This window comes from Pristiophorus japonicus, chromosome 19 (genome assembly GCF_044704955.1).
Source record: "Pristiophorus japonicus isolate sPriJap1 chromosome 19, sPriJap1.hap1, whole genome shotgun sequence".
NCBI classification, from domain to species: Eukaryota; Metazoa; Chordata; class Chondrichthyes; family Pristiophoridae; genus Pristiophorus; species Pristiophorus japonicus.
This window is the reverse complement of record NC_091995.1, coordinates 98880188-98905299: the sequence shown is the minus strand read 5'-3', so window position 1 is coordinate 98905299 and position 25112 is coordinate 98880188. Positions and strand designations below refer to the sequence as shown.

General features: G+C 51.9%; 1 protein-coding gene across 1 annotated transcript in view; it reads right to left on the bottom strand.

The window, feature by feature from the left end:
* Positions 1-11316, bottom strand: part of LOC139230096 (GRB2-related adapter protein 2-like) — a 70929-nt gene extending 59613 nt beyond the window's left edge. Inside the window, exon 1 of the mRNA XM_070861911.1 lies at positions 11093-11316. Coding sequence (XP_070718012.1) covers positions 11093-11170 — 78 coding nt within the window. The 5' untranslated portion in view covers positions 11171-11316. The remainder of the gene's footprint in view (positions 1-11092) is intronic.
* Positions 11317-25112: the final 13796 nt, after the last annotated feature.

Here is a 25112-nt window from a genome sequence, read left to right as displayed (position 1 = left end):
CCCTCTGTGCTCGCTGACCTACATTGGCTCCCGGTCCGGCAACGCCTCAAATTTAAAATTCTCATCCTTGTTTACAAATCCCTCCATGGCCCTCGCCCCTCCCTATCTCTGTAACCCCCTCCAGCCCCACAAACCCCCGAGATCTCTGCGCTCCTCTAATTCTGCCCCCTTGAGCATCCCTGATTATAATCGCTCCACCATCGGTGGTCGTGCCTTCTGTTGCCTGGGCCCCAAGCTCTGGAACTCCCTCCCTAAACCTCTCCGCCTCTCTCTCCTCCTTCAAGACGCTCCTTAAAACATACCTCTTTGACCAAACTTTTGGTCACCTGCCCTAATTTCTCCTTGTACGGCTCAGTATAACATTTTGTCTATAATCGCTCCTGTGAAGCACCTTGGGACGTTTTACTACGTTAAAGGCGCTATATAAATGCAAGTTGTTGCTTTGATGATGTACTGAAGCACTTTACACCAACAAATAACCTGTGAAGTCCCGTGACCGTTGTTATGTTGGAGAACGCAGCAGCTATTGATGCACAAAGCAATGTCCCACAAACTGCAATCAGATGAATAACCAGATAATCTCATTGTTGGAATTAATCTTCAACTAGCACCGTAGGATAGTTTTCGACCATCGAAGAGGGCAGACGGGGCCTTGGTTTAACGTCTTGCCTCCGAGTCAGAAAGTAATGGGTTCAAGTCCCCACTCGAAAGACTCTAGTACAAAATCCAGGCTAACACTTCCAGTGCAGTACTGAGGGAGTGCAGCACTGTCGGAGGGACGGTACTGAGGGGGCGCTGCTCTGTCGGAGGGACAGTACTGAGGGAGTGCCGCACTGTCGGAGGGGCAGTACTGAGGGAGTGCCGCACTGTCGGAGGGGCAGTACTGAGGGAGCGCCGCACTGTCGGAGGGGCAGTACTGAGGGAGTGCTGCTCTGTCGGAGGGACGGTACTGAGGGAGCACTGCACTGTAGGAGGGGCAGTACTGAGGGAGCGCTGCACTGTCGGAGGGGCAGTACTGAGGGAGTGCCGCACTATCGGAGGGGCAGTACTGAGGGAGCGCTGCACTGTCGGAGGGACGGTACTGAGGGAGCGCTGCACTGTCGGAGGGGCAGTAATGAGGGAGTGCCGCACTGTCGGAGGGGCAGTAATGAGGGAGTGCCGCACTGTCAGAGGGATAGTACTGAGGGTGCGCCGCTCTGTCGGAGGGATGGTACTAAGGGAGCGCCGCACTGTCGGAGGGGCAGTACTGAGGGAGCGCCGCACTGTCGGAGGGGCAGTACTGAGGGAGCGCTGCACTGTCGGAGGGGCAGTGCTGAGGGAGCGCCACACTGTCGGAGGTGCCGCCTTTCTGATGAGACGTTAAACCGAGGCCCCGTCTGCTCTCTCAGGTGGACGTAAAAGATCCCATGGCACTATTTCGTAGAAGAGCAGGGGAGTTCTCCCCGGTGTCCTGGGGCCAATATTTATCCCTCAATCCACATCACTAAAATAGATAGTCTGGTCATTATCACATTGCTGTTTGTGGGAGCTTGCTGTGTGCAAATTGTTTGCCACATTTCCCTAAATTACAGCAGTGACCACACTTCAAAAGTATTTCTTTGATTTTAAAGCATTTTGGGATGTCCTGAGGTCAAGTGAGGCATATAAATGAGAGTTCTCTCTTTCTTTCTCTCTCTCTTCCTCTCTCTCTCTTTCTTTCTCTCTTTCTCACGTTGCGCCATTTCTTCCCTGTAAAGCAGACAGCCCTTTTACACAAAATGTGTATCTCCGTACCATGAACCTCTACGTGCTGTGTGCTTGTGTTGTGCCACGGAGGGAGGGGTGCTTCGAACGTCAGCACCAACCCCGATAACACGACCTGCGTCAAGCACTGAACGCTGACGGGAACTCGCATGCTCTCACTAAACTGCTAATTTTGCTCATTATTTGAGGAAATCTCAATCTGCAAGATCTCTGTGCGTATATCGATCATCTATCTCATAACGTTATGACTCACATCCGTCACACTTGCTATGTCACACTCCTGTTCTGTGTGCAAAATTCAGTGTTGCAGCTGCAATTTTGGTATTCATAAAATAGCCCAGAAATTAAAATCACAATTGAACACCGGAGAGGGTACAGAGGGGATTTACCAGGATGTTGCCAGGACTGGAGAATTTTAGTGATGAGGAAAGATTGGATAGGCTGGGGTTGTTTTCTTTGGAACAGAGGAGGCTGAGGGAGGCCTTATTGAGGTGTATAAAATTATGAGGGACCTGGATAGAGTGGATAGGAAACATAGAAACATAGAAAATAGGTGCAGGAGTCGGCCTTCAGCCCTTCGAGCCTGCACCGCCATTCAATAAGATCATGGCTGATCATGCAACTTCAGTACCCCTTTCCTGCTTTCTCTCCATACCCCTTGATCCCTTTAGCCGTAAGGACCACATCTAACTCCCTTTTGAATATATCTAATGAACTGACCTCAACAACTTCCTGCGGTAGAGAATTCCACAGGTTAACAACTGTTTCCCTTAACAGAGGGGTCAACAACCAGGGGGCATAGATTTAAAGTAATTGGGGGGAGGTTTAGAGGGGATTTGAGGGGAAATGTCTTCACCCAGAGGGTGGTGGGGGTCTGGAACTCACGGCCTGAAAGGGTGGTAGAGGCAGAAACCCTCACCACATTTAAAAAGTACTTGGATGTGCACCTGAAGTGCCGTAACCCACAGGGCTACAGACCGAGAGCGGGAAAGTGGGATTAGGCTGGATAGCTCTTGGTTGCCGGTGCGGACACGGTGGGAACATAGGATCAGGAGGAGACCGTTCAGCCTCTCAAGCCTGCTCCGCCATTCCATGAGATCGTGACTGACCTACAACCTAGCTCTATGTGGGATGTGGGTCTGATGAACGGTTGCACCCAAAACACAATAATTTTTTCTTTTACAGATACTGGTGGACTTTTCTGCATGTTTCCAATATTTTATGTCCAGGTTTACAGTTTTATTGTCTACAGTTTTTTAAAAGAAAAGCTATCTGTTCATTTCAAGGCCTTTGCTCGAAACCAACTGACTGACCTGTGACCTTAGAGTAATCGACTTTCTATAAAAATAACTGCAAAGAGAATGTTTCCTCAATGCATTTTAAAACCAGGTTGTGAAAAGTTCCCGGATAAAATAACACTAACCTGTTTTGTTTGAGCAACAGTTTCCATGCTAAGACATATATTGGGACTCTTTTAGTGTCAAGTTTGCATGTTTTTTTGATTTGGCCCATATTCCTTAATACCTTAATACAAAAAAGCTGCCAATCTCAGATTTAAAATTAACAATTGACCCCAAGCGTCAATTGCCGTTTGCTGAAGAGAGTTCCAAACTTAAACCGCCCTGAGTGTGTGTCGAAGTGTTTCCTAACTTCACCCCTGAAAGGTCTGGCTCTAATTTTTAGACTATGTCCCCTACTCCTAGACTCCCCAACTGGTGGGAATCGTCTCTCTCCATCTACCCTCTCTGTTCCCCTTAGTATCTTAAACATTTCGATCAGATCGCCACTGAACCTTCTAAATTCCAGGGAACACAACCCTAGTTTGTGTAATCTCTTCTTGTAACTTAACCCTTGAAGTCCAGGTATCATTCTGGTAAAACTCCCTCCAAGCCCAATATATCCTCCTAAGGTGCGGTGCTCACAGAGCTCCAGGTGGGGTCTAACCAGGGCTTTGTACAGCTGCAGTATAACTTCTACCCCCTTGTATTCTAGTCCTCCAGATATAAAGGCCAGCGTTCCGTTAGCCTTTTTTTGGTACATAAACGTCCAGAAAAGCAACTACCGAAGGGTGTATGAAAAAAAACACAGCATGAGTCTTTAGCAAGATCTGCTGATAAAAAGAAGCGACAGAGAGTTGAAAACCCTTTCAGTTGCCGTTCCGTGTCCGCAGTGAGGTATGAGGCTCAATCCTCAAAATGTTGCTCGCCACAGAATAAAGACACAATAATAGACCTGGAAATTCGATCGCAACGCGCCCGCCCGTGTTACAGGCGCAAAATGGACGCCTGCGGGTCCAACATGGCGGGTGGCGTGCGCGCACCTATTCCGCGCTGGACGTAGGCCACCCGCCATATTGGAGTGTGACACTCAGTTAGGCCCATTTACAAATCTAGGGCCGAACACCTACCTCGGGCCCACTGGAGAAATTGGTTTGAGCAATGCAGCCTGCCTGCTGCTGTCGTTAATTCTTTTCAGGCGCTCGGGAGCCAAACCTGGGGTCCTTAAAGGGACCCGCTAGAGACTGACTCCCAAAAAGGTCCCTTTTAATCAAAAATAATACATATATATTTTCTGGTGGAGTCAGAGATGCAGGATTGAACTGTTCTGCGAGGAGCTGGGATGCTGGAAGAGGCTGGTGAGTTCGAAGAAAGAAAGATCTTGCATTTATATAGCGCCTTTCATCACGCCCCAAGGCATCTTACAGCCAATGAAGTACTTTTTGAGGGATAGTTGTAATGTATGAATCGCGACGGCCAATTTGCTCCCACAAATAACAATGTGATAATGACCCAGATCATCTGTTATAGTGATGTTGGTTGAGGGACACCAACGTCAGTGTTCTCGATCAGGCCAACATCCCCAGCATCGAAGCACTGACCACACTCGACCAGCTCCGCTGGGCAGGGCCACATTGTCCGCATGCCCCCGACACAAGGCTCCCAAAGCAAGCGCTCTACTCGGAACTCCTTCACGGCAAACGAGCCCCAGGTGGGCAGAGGAAACGTTACAAGGGACACCCTCAAAGCCTCACTGATAAAGTGCAACATCCCCACTGACACCTGGGAGTCCCTGGCCAAAAACCGCCCTAAGTGGAGGAAGTGCATCCGGGAGGGTGCTGAGCACCTCGAGTCTCGTCGCCGAGAGCATGCAGAAACCAAGCGCAGGCAGCGGAAGGAGCGTGCGACAAACCAGTCCCACCCTCCCCTTCCCTCAACCACTGTCTGTCCCACCTGTGACAGAGACTGTAATTCCCGTATTGGACTGTACAGTCACCTGAGAACTCACTTTTAGAGTGGAAGCAAGTCTTCCTCGTGTTTGAGGGACTGCCTATGATGATAATTGGCCAGGACACCGGGGATAACTCCCCTGCTCTTCTTCAAAATAGTGCCATGGGATCTTTTACATCCACCTGAGGGAGCAGACGGGGCCTCGGTTTAACGTCTCATCTGAAAGACAGCACCTCCGACAGTGCGGGGCTCCCTCAGCATTGCCCCTCCGACCGTGCGGGGCTCTCTCAGCACTGCCCCTCCGACAGTGCGGGGCTCCCTCAGCACTGCCCCTCCGACAGTGCGGGGCTCCCTCAGTACTGCCCCTCCGATAGTGCGGCACTCCCTCAGTACTGCCCCTCTGACACTGCGGCACTCCCTCAGTACTGCCCCTCCGATAGTGCGGCGCTCCCTCAGTACTGCCCCTCCGACAGTGCGGGGCTCCCTCAGTACTGCCTCTCCGATAGTGCGGCACTCTCTCAGTACTGCCCCTCCGACACTGCGGCGCTCCCTCAGTACTGCCCCTCCGACAGTGCGGCGCTCCCTCAGTACTGCCCCTCCGATAGTGCGGCACTCCCTCAGTACTGCACTGGGAGTGTCGGCCTAGATTTTCTATGGGCTCAAGTCCCTGGAGTGGGACTTGAACACACAACTTTCTGACTCAGAGGCGGGTGTGCTACCCACTGAGCCACAGCTGATGGGAAAGGTACTGTGGTTAAATTGTAGCCCCAGACTCTCAGTCCGTGGCTGCTCAGTATGGGAGCCGGGCACTGTCTTTTCTTAAGCTATCGACAGGCTGCTCTGCATCTTGAACCAGACGTTGCTTCTGAGCCTCCTGCCACCTCTGCACCATGCCAAGGGGGTCTGACAGGGGCATTGGGCACCCGCAAACCCAGTGTAACAAGTATACTCTGATCGAGCCGTTACCCTGCAACACCGCCACACTGGCTCGCGGCCTGCCCTGCTCCCAGCTGCCTACTCACCCCGCCTCAATTGTCAGGCCGCTCAGTGTCTGCTAGACAACGGGCCACATATTTAAGCTCCCATCCGTTACCTCCAGACTGGCCAGCCTCCCACCAACCACCCTCCGTGAACACCAGCTCATCCAAAGCTCGTCCGTCCCGTGTCCTAACTCGCAACGAGTCCCACTCACCCATCACCCCCTGTGCTCGCTGCCCAGTGTCCTAACTCGCACCCAGTCCCGCTCACCCATCACCCCCTGTGCTCACTGCCCCGTGTCCTAACTCGCACCGAGTCCCGCTCACCCATCACCCCCTGTGCTCACTGCCCCATGTCCTAACTCGCACCGAATCCCATTCACCCATCACCCCCTGTGCTCGCTGCCCCGTGTCCTAACTCGCACCCAGTCCCGCTCACCCATCACCCCCTGTGCTCACTGACCTACATTGGCTCCTGGTCTGGCAATGTCTCGATATTGTGATTGAGAGTTCCAGAGCTTGGGGCCCAGGTAACAGAAGGCACGGCCACCGATGGTGGAGCGATTATAATCAGGGATGCTCAGGAGGGCAGAATTAGAGGAGCGCAGAGATCTCGGGGGGTTGTGGGGCTGGAGGAGATTACAGAGATAGGGAGGGGCGAGGGCCATGGAGGGATTTGTAAATAAGGATGAGAATTTTAAAATCGAAGCATTGCCAGACCGGGAACCAATGTAGGTCAGCGAGCACAGGGGGTGATGGGTGAGTGGGACTGGGTGCGAGTTAAGACATGGGGCAGCGAGCACAGGGGGTGATGGGTGAGCGGGACTGGGTGCGAGTTAGGACACGGGGCAGCGAGCACAGGGGGTGATGGGTGAGCGGGACTGGGTGCGAGTTAGGACACGGGGCAGCGAGCACAGGGGGTGATGGGTGAGTGAGACTCGGTGTGAGTTAGGACACGGGGCAGTGAGCACAGGGGGTGATGGGTGAGCGGGACTCGGTGCGAGTTAGGACACGGGACAGCGAGCACAGGGGGTGATGGGTGAGCAGGACTCGGTGCGAGTTAGGACACGGGGCAGCGAGCACAGGGGGTGATGGGTGAGCGGGACTGGGTGCGAGTTAGGACATGGGGCAGCGAGCACAGGGGGAGATGGGTGAGAGGGACTTGGTGGGAGTTAGGACACGGGGCAGCGAGCACAGGGGGTGATGGGTGAGCGGGACTCGGTGTGAGTTAGGACACGGGGCAGCGAGCACAGGGGGTGATGGGTGAGCGGGACACGGGGGCACAGGGGGTGATGGGTGAGCGGGACTTGGTGTGAGTTAGGACACGGGGCAGTGAGCACAGGGGGTGATGGGTGAGTGGGACTCGGTGCGAGTTAGGACACGAGGCAGCCGAGCTTTGGATCACCTCTAGTTTACGTAGGGTAGGATGTGGGAGGCCAGCCAGGAGTGCGTTGGAATAGTCAAGTCTCGAGGCAATAAAGGCACGGATGAGGGTATCCGCTCCTGTGAGCAGCTGAACCTGTCACAGAGACGGCTCACGGCGATATACCCACGCCGACAGTTTTGTTGGTGGATTGCGAGGAATAATAATGTCCCGGCTTCGATCCCCAGGATTTCTGTGCCCATCCCACACTCCGGCCAGGGCTCCTGCTCCTGATCACCATCGAATGGTAACAGCTGTAAGGTCCGTGTGCCGGGATAGGCAGGATCCAGCCTGGCAGTGACAGCCTCCATAGTCGAGCAGCCCGCCGACACTCACCACTCAAGGTGCAATACAAAACAGGCGAGGATGAGATGGAGGCTGTTGTTTGAACTTTCACCGCAGAAAGGAACCAGCGAGGGCAGAAAGACTTATAGATCGAACAGAATCATAGAATGGTTACAGCACTGAAAGAGGCCATTCGGCCCATCGAGCCCGTGCCGGAAGGGGGAGTAAACATTCAATTGGAAAGTGTGGGAGGAGACCGGACAAGACTAATTCACAACTGGGAAAATATCCTCTTTAAATCAGAATCACCGTTATCAGGAATTTGTCAGCTGTGGCTCAGTGGGCAACACTCTCGCCTCTGAATCAGAAGGTCGTGGGTTCAAGTCCCACTCCAGAGATCTGAGCACAAAAATCTAGGCTGACACACCCAGTGCAGTGCTGAGGGAGCGCCGCATTGTCAGAGGGGCAGTACTGAGGGAGTGCGCACTGTCGGAGGGAAGGTACTGAGGGAGTGCTGCACTGTCGGAGGGAAGGTACTGAGGGAGTGCTGCACTGTCGGAGGGGCAGTATTGAGGGAGCGGCGCACTGTCGGAGGGGCAGAATTGAGGGAGTGCCGCAGTGTCGGAGGGGCAGTACTGAGGGAGCGCCGCACTGTCGGAGGGGCAGTACTGAGGGAGTGCCACACTGTCGGAGGGGCAGTACTGAGGGAGCGCCGCACTGTCGGAGGGGCAGTACTGAGGGAGCGCCACACTGTCGGAGGGGCAGTACTGAGGGAGCGCCGCACTGTTGGAGGAACAGTACTGAGGGAGCACCGCACTGTCGGAGGGGCAGTACTGAGGGAGCGCCGCACTGTCGGAGGGGCAGTACTGAGGGAGCGCCGCACTGTCGGAGGGGCAGTACTGAGGGAGCGCCGCACTGTCGGAGGGGCAGTACTGAGGGAGCGCCGCACTGTCGGAGGTGCAGTACTGAGGGAGCGCCGCACTGTCGGAGGGGCAGTACTGAGGGAGCGCCGCACTGTCGGAGGTGCCATCTTTCGGATGAGACGTTAAACCGAGGCACCGTCTGCTCTCTCAGGTGGATGTAAAAGATCCCACGGCACTATTTCAAAGAAGAGCAGGGGAGTTCTCCCCGGTGTCCTGGGGCCAATATTTATCTCTCAATTAACATCACTAAAACAGATTATCTGGGTCATTATCACATTGCTGTGTGTGGGAGCTTGCTGTGCGCAAATTGGCTGCCGCGTTTCCCTCATTACAACAGTGACTACACTCCAAAAAAAGTACTTCATTGGCTGTAAAGCGCTTTGGGACGTCCGGTGGCCGTGAAAGGCGCGATATAAATCCAAGTCTTTCTTTCCTTTGATGCACCCTAACTCAAATTGAAGAGAAGTTATGGGCTCGGGGAGAAAACTGGGGGTCCTGTAATCGAAACCATTGAAAAAAAAGCTAGAACGACACTTCCTTTGTGAGCGGAGGTCTTGAAGGAGGATTAGGGGTGGCCCTCGAGCCTGAGTGGTGGTTCTGCTCCCCCAGTGGGCGAGTGGCAGACAAGGGGAGCCCGGGGGTCAGAGAGAGTGAGAGAGAAGGCTGAGGGGGCAGTCCACATTCCCCCCGAGCCCCACCGTCCTGCTGGGAAACCCCACGGTGCCCCGTTACTTTATAGAGTTGAGGCTGTGGCATCAGAGGGACTGGAGTGCATAGAATCATAAGACCATAAGGAATAGGAGCGGGAGTCGGCCATTCGGCCCCTCGAGCCTGCTCCACCATTCAATCAGATCATGGTTGATCTTCGACCTCAACTCCACTTTCCCGCCCGCTCCCCATATCCCTCGATTCAAATATCCAAAAATCTATCGATCTCAGCCTTGAATATGCTCAACGACTGAGCCTCCACAGCCCTCTGGGGCAGAGAATTCCAAAGATTCACCTCCCTCTGAGTGAAGAAATTCCTCCTCATCTCAGTCCTAAATGGCCGACCCCTTATCCTGAGACTGTGCCCCAGAGAATCATAGAACGGTTACAGCACAGGGGGCCATTCGTTCCGTCGAGCCCGTGTGAGCTCTCTGCAAGAGCACCTCAGCCAGTCCCACTCCCCCGCCCTTTTCCCGTAGCCCTGCCATTTTTTTTTCCCTTCAGGTACTTATCCAACTCCCTTACGCTCGACATCAGCGATCATATTTTGATTTAATTTGTTAAGTTTCCTTTAAGTTACTTCTAACATGCAGTTAATTGTTGGTGCCCCTTTGCGCGTTAAGTCTTATTGACGATGATAATTCCTAATCTAATTGGCAGTGAACAAGAAGAGTTGTAGGGAGAGAGGCAGCCCAGCTACTATTGCAAGAAAATAACTGTGTTGGGAACGTTCTCACCCCCGCTCCTCAGCTAAAGGCTCGGAGGTCTGCCGGGCTAATGGTGTAACTGGGCACCAGCAGCCGCTCAGTACTGTCTACAAGCACCCGGTCTTTATGAGCGAGTGTGGCGGGGATATTGGACAGTGATTGTGATTCAGGCGCCAACCCCCATTCTGCCCCCACCCAAGAACCACGCAGTGGGGGTGTCAGCACAATGAGAAATGGGGAGCCCTCTCTAACCCGCGCGTTTCGTGTAGATCCCCAAATTTACCCCCAGAAATTGGGGTGAAATGTCGCCCCGGACGAACTCGTTGACCGAGCGACCCATGTTTGCGATTGATCTTTCAGTTCCACCGGCCTCAACTCAAGTTTCTTATCTTTGTTCGGGTGAGACATTAAACCGAGGCCCCGTCTGCCCTCTCGGGTGGACGTAAAAGATCTCGTGGCACAATTTCGAAGAAGAGCAGGGGAGTTCTCCCCGGTGTCCTGGGGCCAATATTTATCCTTCAATCAACATCACTAAAACAGATGATCTGGGTCATTATCACATTGCTGTGTGTGGGAGCTTGCTGTGCGCAAAATTAGCTGCCGCGTTTCCCACATTACAACAGCGAGCGCACTCCAAAAAGTACTTCATTGGCTGTAAAGCGCTTTGGGACATCCGGTGGTCGTGAAAGGCGCTATAGAAATGCACGTCTTTCTTTCTTGTTAATTTTTGGTCCTTCACCACAAGGTATTTGTCCGGACCACCCCCCCCCCCACCCCCCCGCCCGCACTCCCCCCCCCCCACCACCCCCCATCCCCCAGCCCGCACTCCCCCCCACCCCCCCCCCACCCCCCCGCCCGCACTCCCCCCCCCCACCCTCGCTAACAAATAACTGGCTAAGTACAGGGCAGGAACGTTGAGCAGAACTACCGGGGAGTTGACAGAAAGCCCCCGTTCCACATTCTGCCTGGGTTTCTCTCTGTGCCTCGGCAGCGAGTTTGAGATGTGTTATTTTTTTTCTCACAGCGGCGTAACCCCGCGGCACAGGATATCGGAGAGCCGGCGCGCGGATCGAGGACGGAGGTTTCCTTTTTTTTTTACCTTAAGCACGTCGTCTTTCTTGAAGCTCAGCTCGTCCTCGCCGCTGCCGGTGAACTCGTACTTGGCCAGGGCCTCCATTCGGGACCGAAGACTCCTCGCCAGTCGGGGGGGAAAAAGAGGGAAGGAAGGCGCTTGGCTAGACCCGGAGGGGGTGCGTGGTGGTGTGTGTGCGTGCACGGCGAGAGCGGGAGTGGCGGCGAGGGTGGGAGGGAGGGAGTCGGGGGGGGGGGGTGGTGGGGGAGTGAGGGAGGAGGGGACAGAAAAAAAAAAAACCCTCAAAAGAGAACTAGTTCAACCACGTTCGAACTTTACTTCACGGCAGGTTCCAGATGTTCGCTTCGAGCTTTTAAGAGCTCCCGAACCACAGGGCGCCAGGTACGGAGAGAAATGACTAGTTCGAGAGCCACCCCCCACCCCAACCCCTCCACACCCTCCGCTGCAAATCGTCAAAAGATCATTTTTTTTCAAAAAAAAGAAAATTGGTTCCAATCTCTTCCTGCAGCACAGGAAAACCACAACCTCCACACTTAGCTCAGAGGTTCAACTGAGGGGAGGCAGTGCAAGCAACCCTCCCTGTACCCACTCACACAGCGAAGGCACCTTCAATCCTCAAAGCAGGACTGGCACAGGACGGGCCGGGCCTGACCTGTGTTCCCTCCCCCTGCACCCCTCTCCCGGCCAACCAGCCCAATCTCTGTCCGCTATCGTAAAAAAAAAAAAAAAAATATGATGCTTGGAGATCTGCTTCTCTTGTCGATGCCAGTTGGGGGTGGGGGGGTGTGGGGGCGGGGTTTTGTTCACTATCAGGCTTATTTCCTGTGTCACTCAACTATTGCACCGTGTGAAGTTTTGCAGCTCGACACAGGGAGTCTGCGGGCAAAACTGCACTGAAAGAAAAAAAAAAACAAGCTTCATTTTAACCGCAGGCTAAGCCGTTAACGCACTCCCCTCCCCTCCCCCCTCCCCCCGCCACTTAAAGGGAAATCGCATCTCTGACCTTGTTCGAGCCACACCTCAGGAAAGACATACTTGCCATAGAGGGAGTGCAACGAAGGTTCATTCCTGGGATGGGGGGGATTGTCCTATGAGGAGAGATTGAGTAGGCTAGGCCGATATTCCTCAGAGTTTATAAGAATGAGAGGCGATCTGATAATATATAAAATTCTTCAGGGGCTTGACAGGGTTAATGCTGAGAAAATGTTCCCCCCGGGCTGGGGAGTCTAGAACCAGGGGTCACACAGTCTCAGGATAAGGGGTCGGCCATTTAGGGCTGAGATGAGGAGGAATCTCTTCACTCAGAGGGTGGTGAATCTTTGGAATTTTCTGCCCCAGAGGGCTGTGGAGGCTCAGTCGTTGAGTATATTCCAGACAGAGGGCGATAGATTTTTGGATATTGAGGGAATCGAGGGATTTGGGGATCGGGCGGGAAAGTGGAGTTGAGGTCGAAGATCAGCCATGATCTTATTGAATGGTGGAGCAGGCTCGAGGGGCCGAATGGCCGGCTCCTGCTCCTAATTCTGATGTTCTTATGATGTATTGGCCTTGGAGGGAGTGGAGGGCAGATTCACCAGAATGATACCCGGGGATGAAAAGGTTAAATTATGAGGCCAGGTTGCATACACTAGGCTCGTATTCCCTTCAGTGTGGAAGATTGAGAGATGATCTGATCAAAATGTTAAGATGTTAAAAGTGTTTGATAGGGTAGATAAAGAAAAATGAATGTCTTGCATTTCTAAAGCAAGACGTCCCAATGCGATTCACGGTCAATGAAGGGCTTTTGGAAGTGTGATCACTTTGTAATCTTTGTTTGATAACACTCCTGTGAAGCACCTTGGGACATTTTACTATGTTGTTGCTGTTGTAATGTAGGAATGCAGAGAGAAACTGCTTCCTCTGGTGGAATAGTCCAGAACAAGGTGGGCACAATCTTAAAATTAGAGCCAGGCCGTTCAGGGGTGATGTCAGGAAACACTTCTTCACACAAAGGGCAGTGGGAATCTGGAACTCTCTCCCCTCAAAAAGGCTGTTGTGGCCGAGGGGGTCAATTGGAGCTTTCGAAGCTGAGATTGATAGCTTTATGTTGGGTATGGGTACAGAGGGATATGGAGTAAAGGCGGGTAAATGGAATTGAGGTGCAGATCAGTCATGATTTAATTGAATGGCGGCGCGGACTCGAGGGGCTGAATGGCCTCCTCCTGGAACAATTAGCCACGGGACCCGTAACAAGGGCAAGGGGACTCCGTTTGAGCAAGGGATATCGATCCAGTGCCACTGGGATAGTGCACATGTCTGGACACTGGGGGGTAGGATATAATCGGGCTGTGAGCCCTCCCAGAGTCGAACAGCCCACTGCCAAGGTTCACACAAGTGTAATGGCCGCTGGGCCTGGTTGTGTGAGGGTCTCAGCCTCAGTGCCACAGTAAGAGTGGGTGCCTTTGAGAGAGGAGAAGCACAGAACAAGAACCATCAGATGCCTCACCCACCACTAGATGGCTCCTCGCCCACCGTTTCGATCAGGAGAAGATGCACAACCCAGCGATGTAAAGAAAGAAAAAAAAATGCAAACCGGAGGAAGTAAGGATTAGAAAAAAAAAGAAAATGAGCCATATTTGTTCTCTGGAAGTGAGACAGAAAGATAATTACAGATTTTTAGCAATAAACTCGATTATAGAGTCTGTCAACTTCAAAGAACTATATAATTTACTTTGGTGCCACTTAGCTATCATTACTGCAATACCTCTTTGATCAAGACCAGTGCACACAGAGTCAGTTTTTGGTTTCCAAGTATGTAAGTCAAAAAGGAAAAACAAACACAGAGAAATCTGTCATATCTGATTAAAGATCAACTCTTCAATGCGCTGTGGTGTTCGGCATGGTAGATAGATAGAAAGTTTTTTTCATTTCTACAACTTATTTTACAATCTCAGGACGTCCCAAATGCTTTACAGCCAATGAAGTACTTTTGGAGTGTAGTCACTGTTGTAATGTGGGAAACGCGGCAGCCAATTTGCGCACAGCAAGCTCCCACACACAGCAATGTGATAATGACCAGAGAATCTGTTTTTCAATTATGTTGATTGGGGTAGAAATGTTGATCCCAGGACACTGGGGAGAACTCGCCGGTTTGTCTTCCAATAGTGGCCGTGGGATCTTTTACATCCACCTGAGAGGGCAGACGGGGCCTGGAACGTCTCATCTGAAAGACAGCTCCTCCAACAGTGCGGCGCTCCCTCAGTACTGCCCCTCCGACAGTGCGGTGCTCCCTCAGTACTGCCCCTCTGACAGTGCTGTGCTCCCTCAGTACTGCCCCTCTGACAGTGCTGTGCTCCCTCAGTACTGCCCCTCCGACAGTGCGGTGCTCCCTCAGTACTGCCCCTCTGACAGTGCTGTGCTCCCTCAGTACTGCCCCTCCGACAGTGCGGTGCTCCCTCAGTACTGCCCCTCTGACAGTGCGGTGCTCCCTCAGTACTGCCCCTCTGACAGTGCTGTGCTCCCTCAGTACTGCCCCTCCGACAGTGCGGTGCTCCCTCAGTACTGCCCCTCTGACAGTGCCGTGCTCCCTCAGTACTGCCCCTCCGACAGTGCGGTGCTCCCTCAGTACTGCCCCTCCGACAGTGCGGTGCTCCCTCAGTACTGCCCCTCTGACAGTGCCGTGCTCCCTCAGTACTGCCCCTCTGACAGTGCCGTGCTCCTTCAGTACTGCCCCTCCGACAGTGCGGCGCTCCCTCAGTACTGCCCCTCCGACATTTCGGCGCTCCCTCAATACTGCCCAACCGACAGTGCGCCGCTCCCTCAGTACTGCCCCTCCGAAAGTGCGGCGCTCCCTCAGTACTGCCCCTCCGACAGTGCGGTGCTCCCTCAGTACTGCCCCTCCGACAGTGCGGCGCTCTCTCAGTATTGCCCCTCCGACAGTGCAACGCTCCCTCAGTACTGCCCCTCCGACAGTGCGGCGCTCCCTCAGTACTGCCCCTCCGACAGTGCGGCACTCCCTCAGTACTGCCCCTCCGACATAGAAACATAGAAAATAGGTGCAGGAGTAGGCCATTAAGCCCTTCCAGCCTGCACCACCATTCAATATGATCATGGCTGATCATTCCCTCAGAACCCCTTTCCTGCTTTCTCTCCATACCCCTTGATCCCTTTAGTCGTAAGGGCCTTATCTATCTCCCTCTTGAATATATTCAATGAACTGGCATCAACAACTCTCTGCGGTAGGGAATTCCACAGGTTAACCACTCTCTGAGTGAAGAAGTTTCTCCTCACCTCGGTCCTAAATGGCTTACCCCTTATCCTTAGACTGTGTCCCCTGGTTCTGGACTTCCCCAACATCGGGAACATTCTTCCTGCATCTAACCTGTCCAGTCCCGTCAGAATTTTATATGTTTCCATGAGATCCCCTCTCATTCTTCTAAACTTCAGTGAATACAGACCCAGTCGATCCAGTCTCTCCTCATATGTCAGTCCTGCCATCCTAGGAATCAGTCTGGTGAACCTTCGCTGCACTCCCTCAATAGCAAGAACATCCTTCCTCAGATTAGGAGACCAAAACTGAACACAATATTCCAGGTGAGACCTCACCAAGGCCCTGTACAACTGCAGTGAGACCTCCCTGCTCCTATAGAAACATAGAAACATAGAAAATAGGGGCAGGAGTAGGCCATTCGGCCCTTCGAGCCTGCACCGCCATTCAATATGATCATGGATGATCATGCAACTTCAGTACTCCTTTCCTGCTTTCTCTCCATACCCCTTGATCCCTTTAGCTGTAAGGGCCACATCTAACTCCCTCTTGAATATATCCAATGAACTGGCATCAATAACTCTCTGCGGCAGGGAATTCCACAAGTTAACAACTCTGAGTGAAGAAGTTTCTCCACATCTCAGTCCTAAATGGCCTACCCCTTATCCTAAGACCAAGACCCCTGGTTCTGGACTTCCCAAACATCGGGAGCATTCTTCCCGCATCCAACCTGTCCAGTCCCGTCAGAGTCTTATACGTTTCTACGAGATCCCCTCTCATCCTTCTAAACTCTAGTGAATAAAGGCCCAGTTGATCCAGTCTCTCCTCATATGACAGCCCAGCCATCCCGGGAATCAGTCTGGTGAACCTTCGCTGCACTCCCTCAATAGCAAGAACGTCCTTCCTCAGACTAGGAGACCAAAACTGAACACAATATTCCAGGTGAGGCCTCACTAAGGCCCTGTACAACTGCATTAAGATCACCCTGCTCCTGCCAACATACCATTTGCCTTCTTGACCGCCTGCTGTACCTGCGTGCCCACTTTTAGTGACTGATGAACCATGACACCCAGATCTCGTTGCACCTCCCCTTTTCCTAATCTGCCACCATTCAGATAATATTCTGCCCCCAAAATGGATAACCTCACATTTATCCACATTATACTGCATCTGCCATGCATTTGCCCAGTCACCTAACCTGTCCAAGTCACCCTGCAGCCTCTTAGCATTCTCCTCGCAGCTCACACCACCACCCAGCTTAGTGTCATCTGCAAACTTGGAGATATTACTCTCAATTCCTTCATCTAAATCTTTAATGTATATTGTAAAGAGCTGGGGTCCCAGCACTGACCCCTGCGGCACCCCACTAGTCACTGCCTGCCATTCTGAAAAGGACCCGTTTATCCCGTCTCTCTGCTTCCTGTCTGCCAACCAGTTCTCTATCCACGTCAGTACATTACCCCCAATACCATGTGCTTTAATTTTGCACACCAATCTCTTGTGTGGACCTTGTCAAAAACCTTTTGAAAGTCCAAATACACCACACCCACTGGTTCTCCCCTGTCCACTTACTAGTTACATCCTCAAAAAATTCTAGAAGCATGATTTCCCTTTCATAAATCCATGCTGACTTGGACCGATCCTGTCACTGCTTTCCAAATGCGCTGTTATTACATCTTTAATAATTGATTCCAACATTTTCTCCACTACTGATGTCAGGCTAACCGGTCTATAATTTCCCGCTTTCCCTCTCCCTCCCTTTTTTAAAAGTGCTGTTACATTAGCTACCCTCCAGTCCATAGGAACTGATCCAGAGTCGATAAACTGTTGGAAAATGATCACCAATGCATCCACTATTTCTAGGGTCACTTCCTTAAGTACTCTGGGATGCAGACTAGCAGTCCCTGGGGATTTATCGGCCTTCAATCCCATCAATTTCCCCAACACAATTTCCTGACTAATAAGGATTTCCTTCAGTTCCCCCATCTCACTAGACCCTGTGTCCCTTAGTATTTCCGGAAGGTCATTTGTATCTTCCTTCGTGAAGACACAACCGAAGTATTTGTTCAACTGGTCTGCCATTTCTTTGTTCCTCATTATAAATTCACCTGAATCTGACTGCACTAATCTTTTTCTCTTCACATATCTATAGAAGCTTTTTCAGTCAGTTTTTATGTTCGCAGCACGCTTCCTCTCATACTCTATTTCCCCCTCCGACAGTGCGGCGCTCCCTCAGTACTGCCCCTCCGACAGTGCGGCACTCCCTCAGTACTGCCCCTCCGACAGTGCGGCACTCCCTCAGTACAGCCCCTCCGACAGTGCGGCACTCCCTCAGTACTGCCCCTCCGACAGTGCGGCGCTCCCTCAGTACTGCCCCTCCGACAGTGCGGCACTCCCTCAGTACTGCCCCTCCGACAGTGCGGTCCTCCCCCAGTACTGCCCCTCCGACAGTGCGGCGCTCCCTCAGTACTGCCCCTCCGACAGTGCGGCACTCCCTCAGTACTGCCCCTCCGACAGTGCGGCGCTCCCTCAGCACTGCCCCTCCGACAGTGCGGCACTCCCTCAGTACTGCCCCTCCGACAGTGCGGCGCTGATTGAAGGAACCGATTGTCAATCAGGCGATTCATGGGTCGGTGTACGTTGCTATTGGATAAGTGTCATCCCGCCCTATTTTAAGGGGTTGACACTATAGTGATTGGTCAGTGGGGCTGTCAATCAAGTAGCTCCGCTTTGCCACCCACCCGTCTGTCAATTGGGTTAAGCTCTGGCAGCTGATTGGGGAACGGAACTGTCGCTCAGAGTTGCGGGGGGGCCGAGCCTGCCGTGTGATTGGCGGGGAGGGCTGCGGTCCCGCCCACGGGCGGCGCGGCGCTGTGATTGGCCGGGCCGGGCCGGGTGGGCCGGGGAGCGGGAGCGGGAGCCAGCGAGAAGGCGGTGAGTGACTAACGGCAGCTGCGGGCCCGCCGTCCCCGGACAATCCCAGAGACACAGCCCGGCGCCGGCCCCGGCCCGCCGCGGGGCCCGGACTCACAATCCGAGAGCCGAGCGCGCTGGTCGTGGGGGGGGCTCCCGGGTATCCCTAGGCCGCAGGGCCGCAACTCGGGGCCTCGGGCTTTCTTGCGGGTCCCTGGCCGGCTTTAGTGAGGGGGAGCCGTGCGGCGGCCGAAATCCAGGCCGCTGATATTTTTTTTCCCCCTTTACTCGTGGAACGGCGTGTTGTGTTGGGCTGGGCTTGTTGCTGCACCTTGACTTGGGAAAAAAACTAAGTGTCAAATAAATTAATGTAATATTGCTAATCTCCCCATTGTGTGTGGGGAATAAATCAGGGTTAAATCACTCAGTAATCCTGTCACTTGGGTCCCGAGGCCCAGTCTCTGCAATTCATTCCTTCCAATCCTGCCCTCAGAGTCACAGCGCACAGGAGGAGGCCACTCAGCCCACCGTGCCAGCCCCAGCCCCTGGGGCAGAGCCATCCAGTTAATCCCCCACCCTTCCCCTCCCCGCAGCCCGGCACATTTACCCCCTTCCAGTCGTGGAAGGTTTATTATAAAAGCTGTGTAAGTGCAGGGTTTTCTTTTCTGTAGACACCCGGTGTGGGCTGCGGCTCAGTGGGGCCGCACTCTTTCTCCTCAGTCACAAGGTTGTGGCTTCAGGCACACAAAATCTAAGCTACCTCTCCATTGTGGTACTGAGGGAGCGCCGCGCTGTCGGAGGGGCAGTACTGAGGGAGTGCCATACTGTCTGAGGGGCGGTACTGAGGGAGCGCCGCGCTGTCGGAGGGGCAGTGCTGAGGGAGCGCTGCACTGTCGGAGGGGATGTGCCGAGTGAGTGCCGCACTGTTGGAGGGGCAGTACTGAGGGAGTGCCGTGCTGTCGGAGGGGCAGTACTGAGGGAGCGCCGCACTGTCGGAGGGGCAGTACTGAGGGAGTGCCGCACTGTCGGAGGGGCAGTACTGAGGGAGTGCTGTACTGTCGGAGGGAGTGCCATACCGTCTGAGGGGCAGTACTGAGGGAGTGCTGTACTGTCGGAGGGAGTGCCATACCGTCTGAGGGGCGGTACTGAGGGAGTGCCGCGCTGTCGGAGGGGCAGTACTGAGGGAGTGCCGCGCTGTCGGAGGGGCAGTACTGAGGGAGTGCCGCACTGTCGGAGGGGCAGTACTGAGGGAGTGCCGCGCTGTCGGAGGGGCAGTACTGAGGGAGCGCCGCACTGTCGGAGGGGATGTGCCGAGGGAGCGCCGCACTGTCGGAGGGGATGTGCCGAGGGAGCGCCGCACTGTCGGAGGGGATGTACCGAGGGAGCGCCGCAGTGTCGGAGGGGATGTGCCGAGGGAGCGTCGCACTGTCGGAGGGGATGTGCAGAGGGAGCGCCGCACTGTCGGAGGGGATGTACCGAGGGAGCGCCGCACTGTTTGATGGGTAGTACTGAGGGAGCGCACAAATAACATTGCATCTAGCCAAAGACTGTGTAACACTGTCCTATGTGCCCTTTACTGCTGCGCTCACTCCTGCGCTGGAGCTGCAGTCGTTGACTTGCTGGATTGGCCAGAGCTGGCTGACCTAGCTCGGCTGACCTAGCAAAAGATGATGTTGCTGGCTGCATGTCTATGGCCAGTGGTATTAAACCCAGGGTGAATGCAGCTTAGGACTGGAACTGTGTGAGTGTGGTGGCCAAAAGACAGACGTAGGTTTGAACGATTTGTTGTGGATGGGTTGTGCTAGGAGTGATCATTAAAAGAAAAGTGCATTGATGTTTATACGGCCCCTTTATTTGGTTGATATATGTGGAAGTGCTTTATGTGATGAATTAATGATGGCAGTGCAGTGGTGCTCCAGGAGCACAGTGCAGATAGATCTCAGTCAGCAAGTTCCACAACTAGTCGTGAGGTAAACGATTAGATAATCTGTCCATTTGATGTTGGTTGGAGTGATTCTGCGTCATGGCGATGGCCTCTTAACTGAATGTACTTTAAGAAACAGCGGTATTGCATACTTACTTTGTAGGTTAGTACAGAAGTATAGTACGTAAAAAATCCTAGATACTGGACAGCATTACAAGACTAGCATTCAGTTTGGCTGTGTGAATAGTGTCAACAATTTATTTTGTTGCTAATTCCTCCCCAGTTTATCTGAAGTTCTTCACCGTTGCTGAGATATGCTTCCTTTAGCATAGGCCACTATGAATGAGCCGAGATTCTGATTGCCATTGGTCTGTTCAACTTCGGAGGGCCTCACAGCTGAGCTCTGTCATATTCATGCCTGATACTGGGTCATGGGCACTTCACAACAGGTGTGAGTGGATAGCAGTCAGCAGTTGGGATTGATCATAACTACAACTTGTATTTATATAGCGCCTTTAACGTACTAAAGTGTCCCAAGGTGCTTCACGGGAGCTTTTTTAAGAGAAAATAAATACATTTGACACCGAGCCACATGAGAGCTTGCAGCCGATGGGCCAGATCAAAGAGGTAGATTTTAAGGAGTGTCTTAAAGGAGGAAAGAGAGGCGGAGAGGTTTAGGGAGGGAGTTCCAGAGCTTGGGGCCCAGGCAGCTGAAGGCACGGTCACCGATGGTTCAAGGGCAGAATTTGAGGACATCGCGGGCGGGGTGGGAGGTGGGGGGGATGTTGTGGGGCCGGAGGAGATTACAGAGATAGGGAGGGTCGAGGCCATGGAGGCATTTGTAAACAAGGATGAGAATTTTGAAATCGAGGCATTGCTTAACCGGGAGCCAGTGTAGGTCAGCGAGCACAGGGAGCGATGGGTGAGCGGGACTTGATGCGAGTTAGGACATGGGGCAGCCAGCACAGGGGCTGATGGGTGAGCGGGACTCGGTGCGAGTTAGGACACAGCCAGCCAAAATAACATAAGAAATAGGAGCAGGAGGAGGCCATTTAGCCCCTCGAGCCTGCTCCACCGTTCAATAAGAGCATGGCTGACTTCAACTTCCCGCCCGATCCATATATCCCTCAAGTCCCTTGGTACCGAAAAGCTCCCCTGCTAAAACTTTGATCTTTCTCCTCCTGTAACCCAAGGGCATGGAGATCAGGACCTGGGACAGTTTAGCCTGTACGGTGCAGTTCTATCATGTCACTGCCAACTGAGCATTGGGTAATGGGAATTTTTTGAACCCTGTGATTAAATTGCAGCCTCTGAATCACTTTCTGGTTTATTTGAAGTGTATCTTGTGAAACACATGTAGTTAAAGCAATGAATTTTGCACCAATTGAGACTGCGTTAATCTCTCTCCAAGGCCTGAGTGGCCTGTTTTTCATAACACTTACTGGACTTGATTCTCCATCTTCACTGCTTTGTATAAAAATTGTTCCTTTCTTTTGTCTTGATCTTTTATGCTGGCGCTTGTTCAGATCTAATTCCCGGCTAGTCATGCCTGTGAGCTAGCTGGCTCACCTCTGCCGCAGAGTGGTAGCCCCAGTTTATTGTGCACGTACTATCCTGTGACTCGGGTAAGGAGAGTCGGACTTAGTGGTGTAAATGCTGAGTGCTGCCCTGCAGAGCCTGGAGTCCAACCAAAACGAGCAAAAATGGAATTCGTGTTTGCAAAATGATTTACTTTTTAAAAAAAAAATATATAGCCAGCTATGGGTAGAAGGTTTGCAAAATGAGTCTGGCTTCTTGTAGCTTGTAGCTCCTTGAGGGACGGAAGTTGGCAGCACAGCTCACCATATGTGCAAAAATGCCATCTGCTGTCAGAGCATTTTTGGCTGGGCGAATGAGTCACACAGTGACGCTGTCCTAGCTGGGACAGGCTTATGCTAAAAGTGCCGGATTTGGGCTCTGCGCCCTGCTTCGAAGCCAGGTAATTATCGATACTGGTACATTGCTGAGATTACATCGGCAGGCATTTGTAAACTGCTTGTAAATTTTAAGCTCCAGAACAACCACTGTGCGTTTCTTCTTTTTTGTTGGTTTCCATCTGTATACATAGAACAACACTGCACAGGAGGAGGCCACTCGGCCCAATGTGCCTGTGCCAGCTTTTTGAAAGAGCGATCCAATTAGTTCCCCTCCCCCCGCCCCCCCCCCCCCCTTTCTTTCGCCATAGCCCTGCAAATGTTTGCTTTTCAAAGTATTGTGACAAACACATGCCAGACTTGGAATCTAAAAATAATGTCATGTGGTGCTGTTGGTGGTACGGCAGATGCTAAGCCAGAATGTTGTACCGTGTAATATGGAATGTAGGTCACCGTGTATATTGAGTCCAGAAGATGCATTTGTACTTCGAACAAATGGGTTCATTTCGAGATCAGGCTGCAGAAGAGAATCCTCACTTTCTGACTGACTGGTCATTGAAGAATTTGTAGACATTGTGGAACTGGTATTTCACTGGGGGAGGGGAGAGCTGAATCTCACTTTTCGAAGATTCTTTTGCTGGTGCTTTTGCGAGGCTAGCGTACATGATCCTAAGATTTAGATTTTGATGGTGTGATTCTCTCTTTAATTGTAAGTCACTGTGAGGTGCTGCAGATATTCAGACGGTGGAAGCAGGGACTGAGGTCACTGTGGCTCGAATAAGTTTGCTGAGCCCAGGTGAAGCTGAAGCCTTTGTTTAAAAACGTTAATTCACGCACCAAAAGACAATTCAGTGGATAAATGTAATGTGAAATATGTAATTTCTTGATATTTCTTTTAGTTAAATCCTTATTTTGAACATGGGAACAGGAGGAGGCCATTCATCCCCTTGAGCCTGTTCCGCCATTCGATAATCATAGCTGATCTGTGACCTAACTCCATATACCCCATTTGGCTCATATCCCTTAATACCTTTGGTTAACAAGCTATCAATCTCCGATTTAAAATTAACAATTGACCCCCAGCATCAATTGCAGTTTGCGGAAGAGAGTTCCAAACTTCTACTGCCCTTTGTGTGTAGAAGTGTTTCCTAATTTCACTCCTCTGAAAGGTCTGGCTCTAATTTTTAGACTGCGCCCCCTCGTCCTAGACTCCCCAACCAGCGGGAATAGGTTCTCTCGATCCACCCTCTCTGTTCCCCTTAATATCTTAAACATTTCTATCAGATCACCCCTTAAACCTTTTAAATTCCAGGGAATACAACCCTCATTTGTGTAATCTCCTTGTAACTTAACCCTTGAAGTCTGGGTACCATTCTGGTAAACCCACGCTGCACTCCCTCCAAGGCCGATATATCCTCCCTAAGGTGTGGGGCCCAGAACTGCTCACAGCGCTCCAGGTGTGGTCTAACCAGGGCTTTGTACAGCTGCAGCATAACTTCTACCCCCTTGTAGAATCTGCAAAAGGACATAGACAGGCTAAGTGAGTGGGCAAAAATTTGACAGATGGAGTATAATGTTGAAAAGTGTGAGGTCATGTACTTTAGCAGAAAAAAGATCAAAGAGTAAGTTATTATTTAAATGGAGAAAGATTGTAAAGTGCCGCAGTACAGCGGGACCTGGGGGTACTTGTGCATGAAACACAAAAGGATAGTATGCAGGTACAGCAAGTGATCAAGAAGGCCAATGGTATCTTGGCATTTATTGCAAAGGGGATGGAGTATAAAAGCAGGGAAGTCTTGCTACAGCTATATAAGGTATTGGTGAGCCCACACCTGGAGTATTGCGTGCAGTTTTGATTTCCATATTTTTGAAAGGATATACTTGCTTTGGAGGCAGTTCAGAGAAGGTTCACTCGGCCTGATTCCGGGGATGAGGGGGTTGACTTATGAGGAAAGGTTGAGTAGGTTGGGCCTCTACTCATTGGAATTCAGAAGAATGAGAGGTGATCTTATCAAAATGTATAGATTATGAGGTTGCCTTACAAGGTGGATGCAGAGAGGATGTTTCCATTGATGGGGGAGACTGGAACTAGAGAGCATGATCTTAGAATAAGGGGCCGCCCATTTAAAACTGAGATGAGGAGAAATTTCTTCTGAGAGGGTTGTAAATCTGTGGAATTTGCTGCCTCAGAGAGCTGTGGAAGCTGGGACATTGAATAACACAGAAATAGACAGTTTCTTAACTAATGGGTTATGGGGAGCGGGCAGGGATGTGGAGCTGAGTCCATGATCAGATCAGCCATGATCTTGGTGAATGGCGGAGCAGGCTCGAGGGGCCATATGGCCTAGTCCTCCTGTTTCTTGTGTTCTTGTGTCACACAGCATGACGCCTTATAACATTGAAAAGCCCCATCACAGCGCCACCTACAGGAGTAACAGGTACTTCTGAGTTTTCAATGAAACGTTCACCCCCACACCAACTTTAAAGTATTACAGGATACAAATAAAATGGAGATATATTTTGAGTTGCACTAGTCTCAAGGAAGACAATGAAATGTTTTCTAAGTTCATTTTATACCCTGCCTGCTGTGTCACCTGCGAGGGTGGCCCATGAACACCGCGCCGGAGAAAGTGCTTCAGCCATGTGCACCAAGCCCTTGAAGCAGGGCTGCAGGACGTCCCTCGTTTCAGAGTACATTCAGACTTTCCTCACATTTTTCTAACTGAGAAACCTAGGTTAAAGGTTAAGGCTCATTGCGCAGGATACGACTGAGCTTTAAAAGTAGAATCAATCAACATATTGGCTACCGACCGCTAAGGTTGGTTTTAAATGTATGTAGGTTTTGGGAAGAAGGGAAGACCAAAGGCTTGCGGTTGCACAGTTTTAAGGTCCTGGAACGGAGGAGACTGAGGGGAGACCTTATTGACGTGTATAAAATTATGAGGGGCCTGGATAGGAAGGATTTATTTCCTTTAGCAGAGGGGTCAATAACCAGGGGGCATAGATTTAAAGTAATTGAGGGGAGGGTTT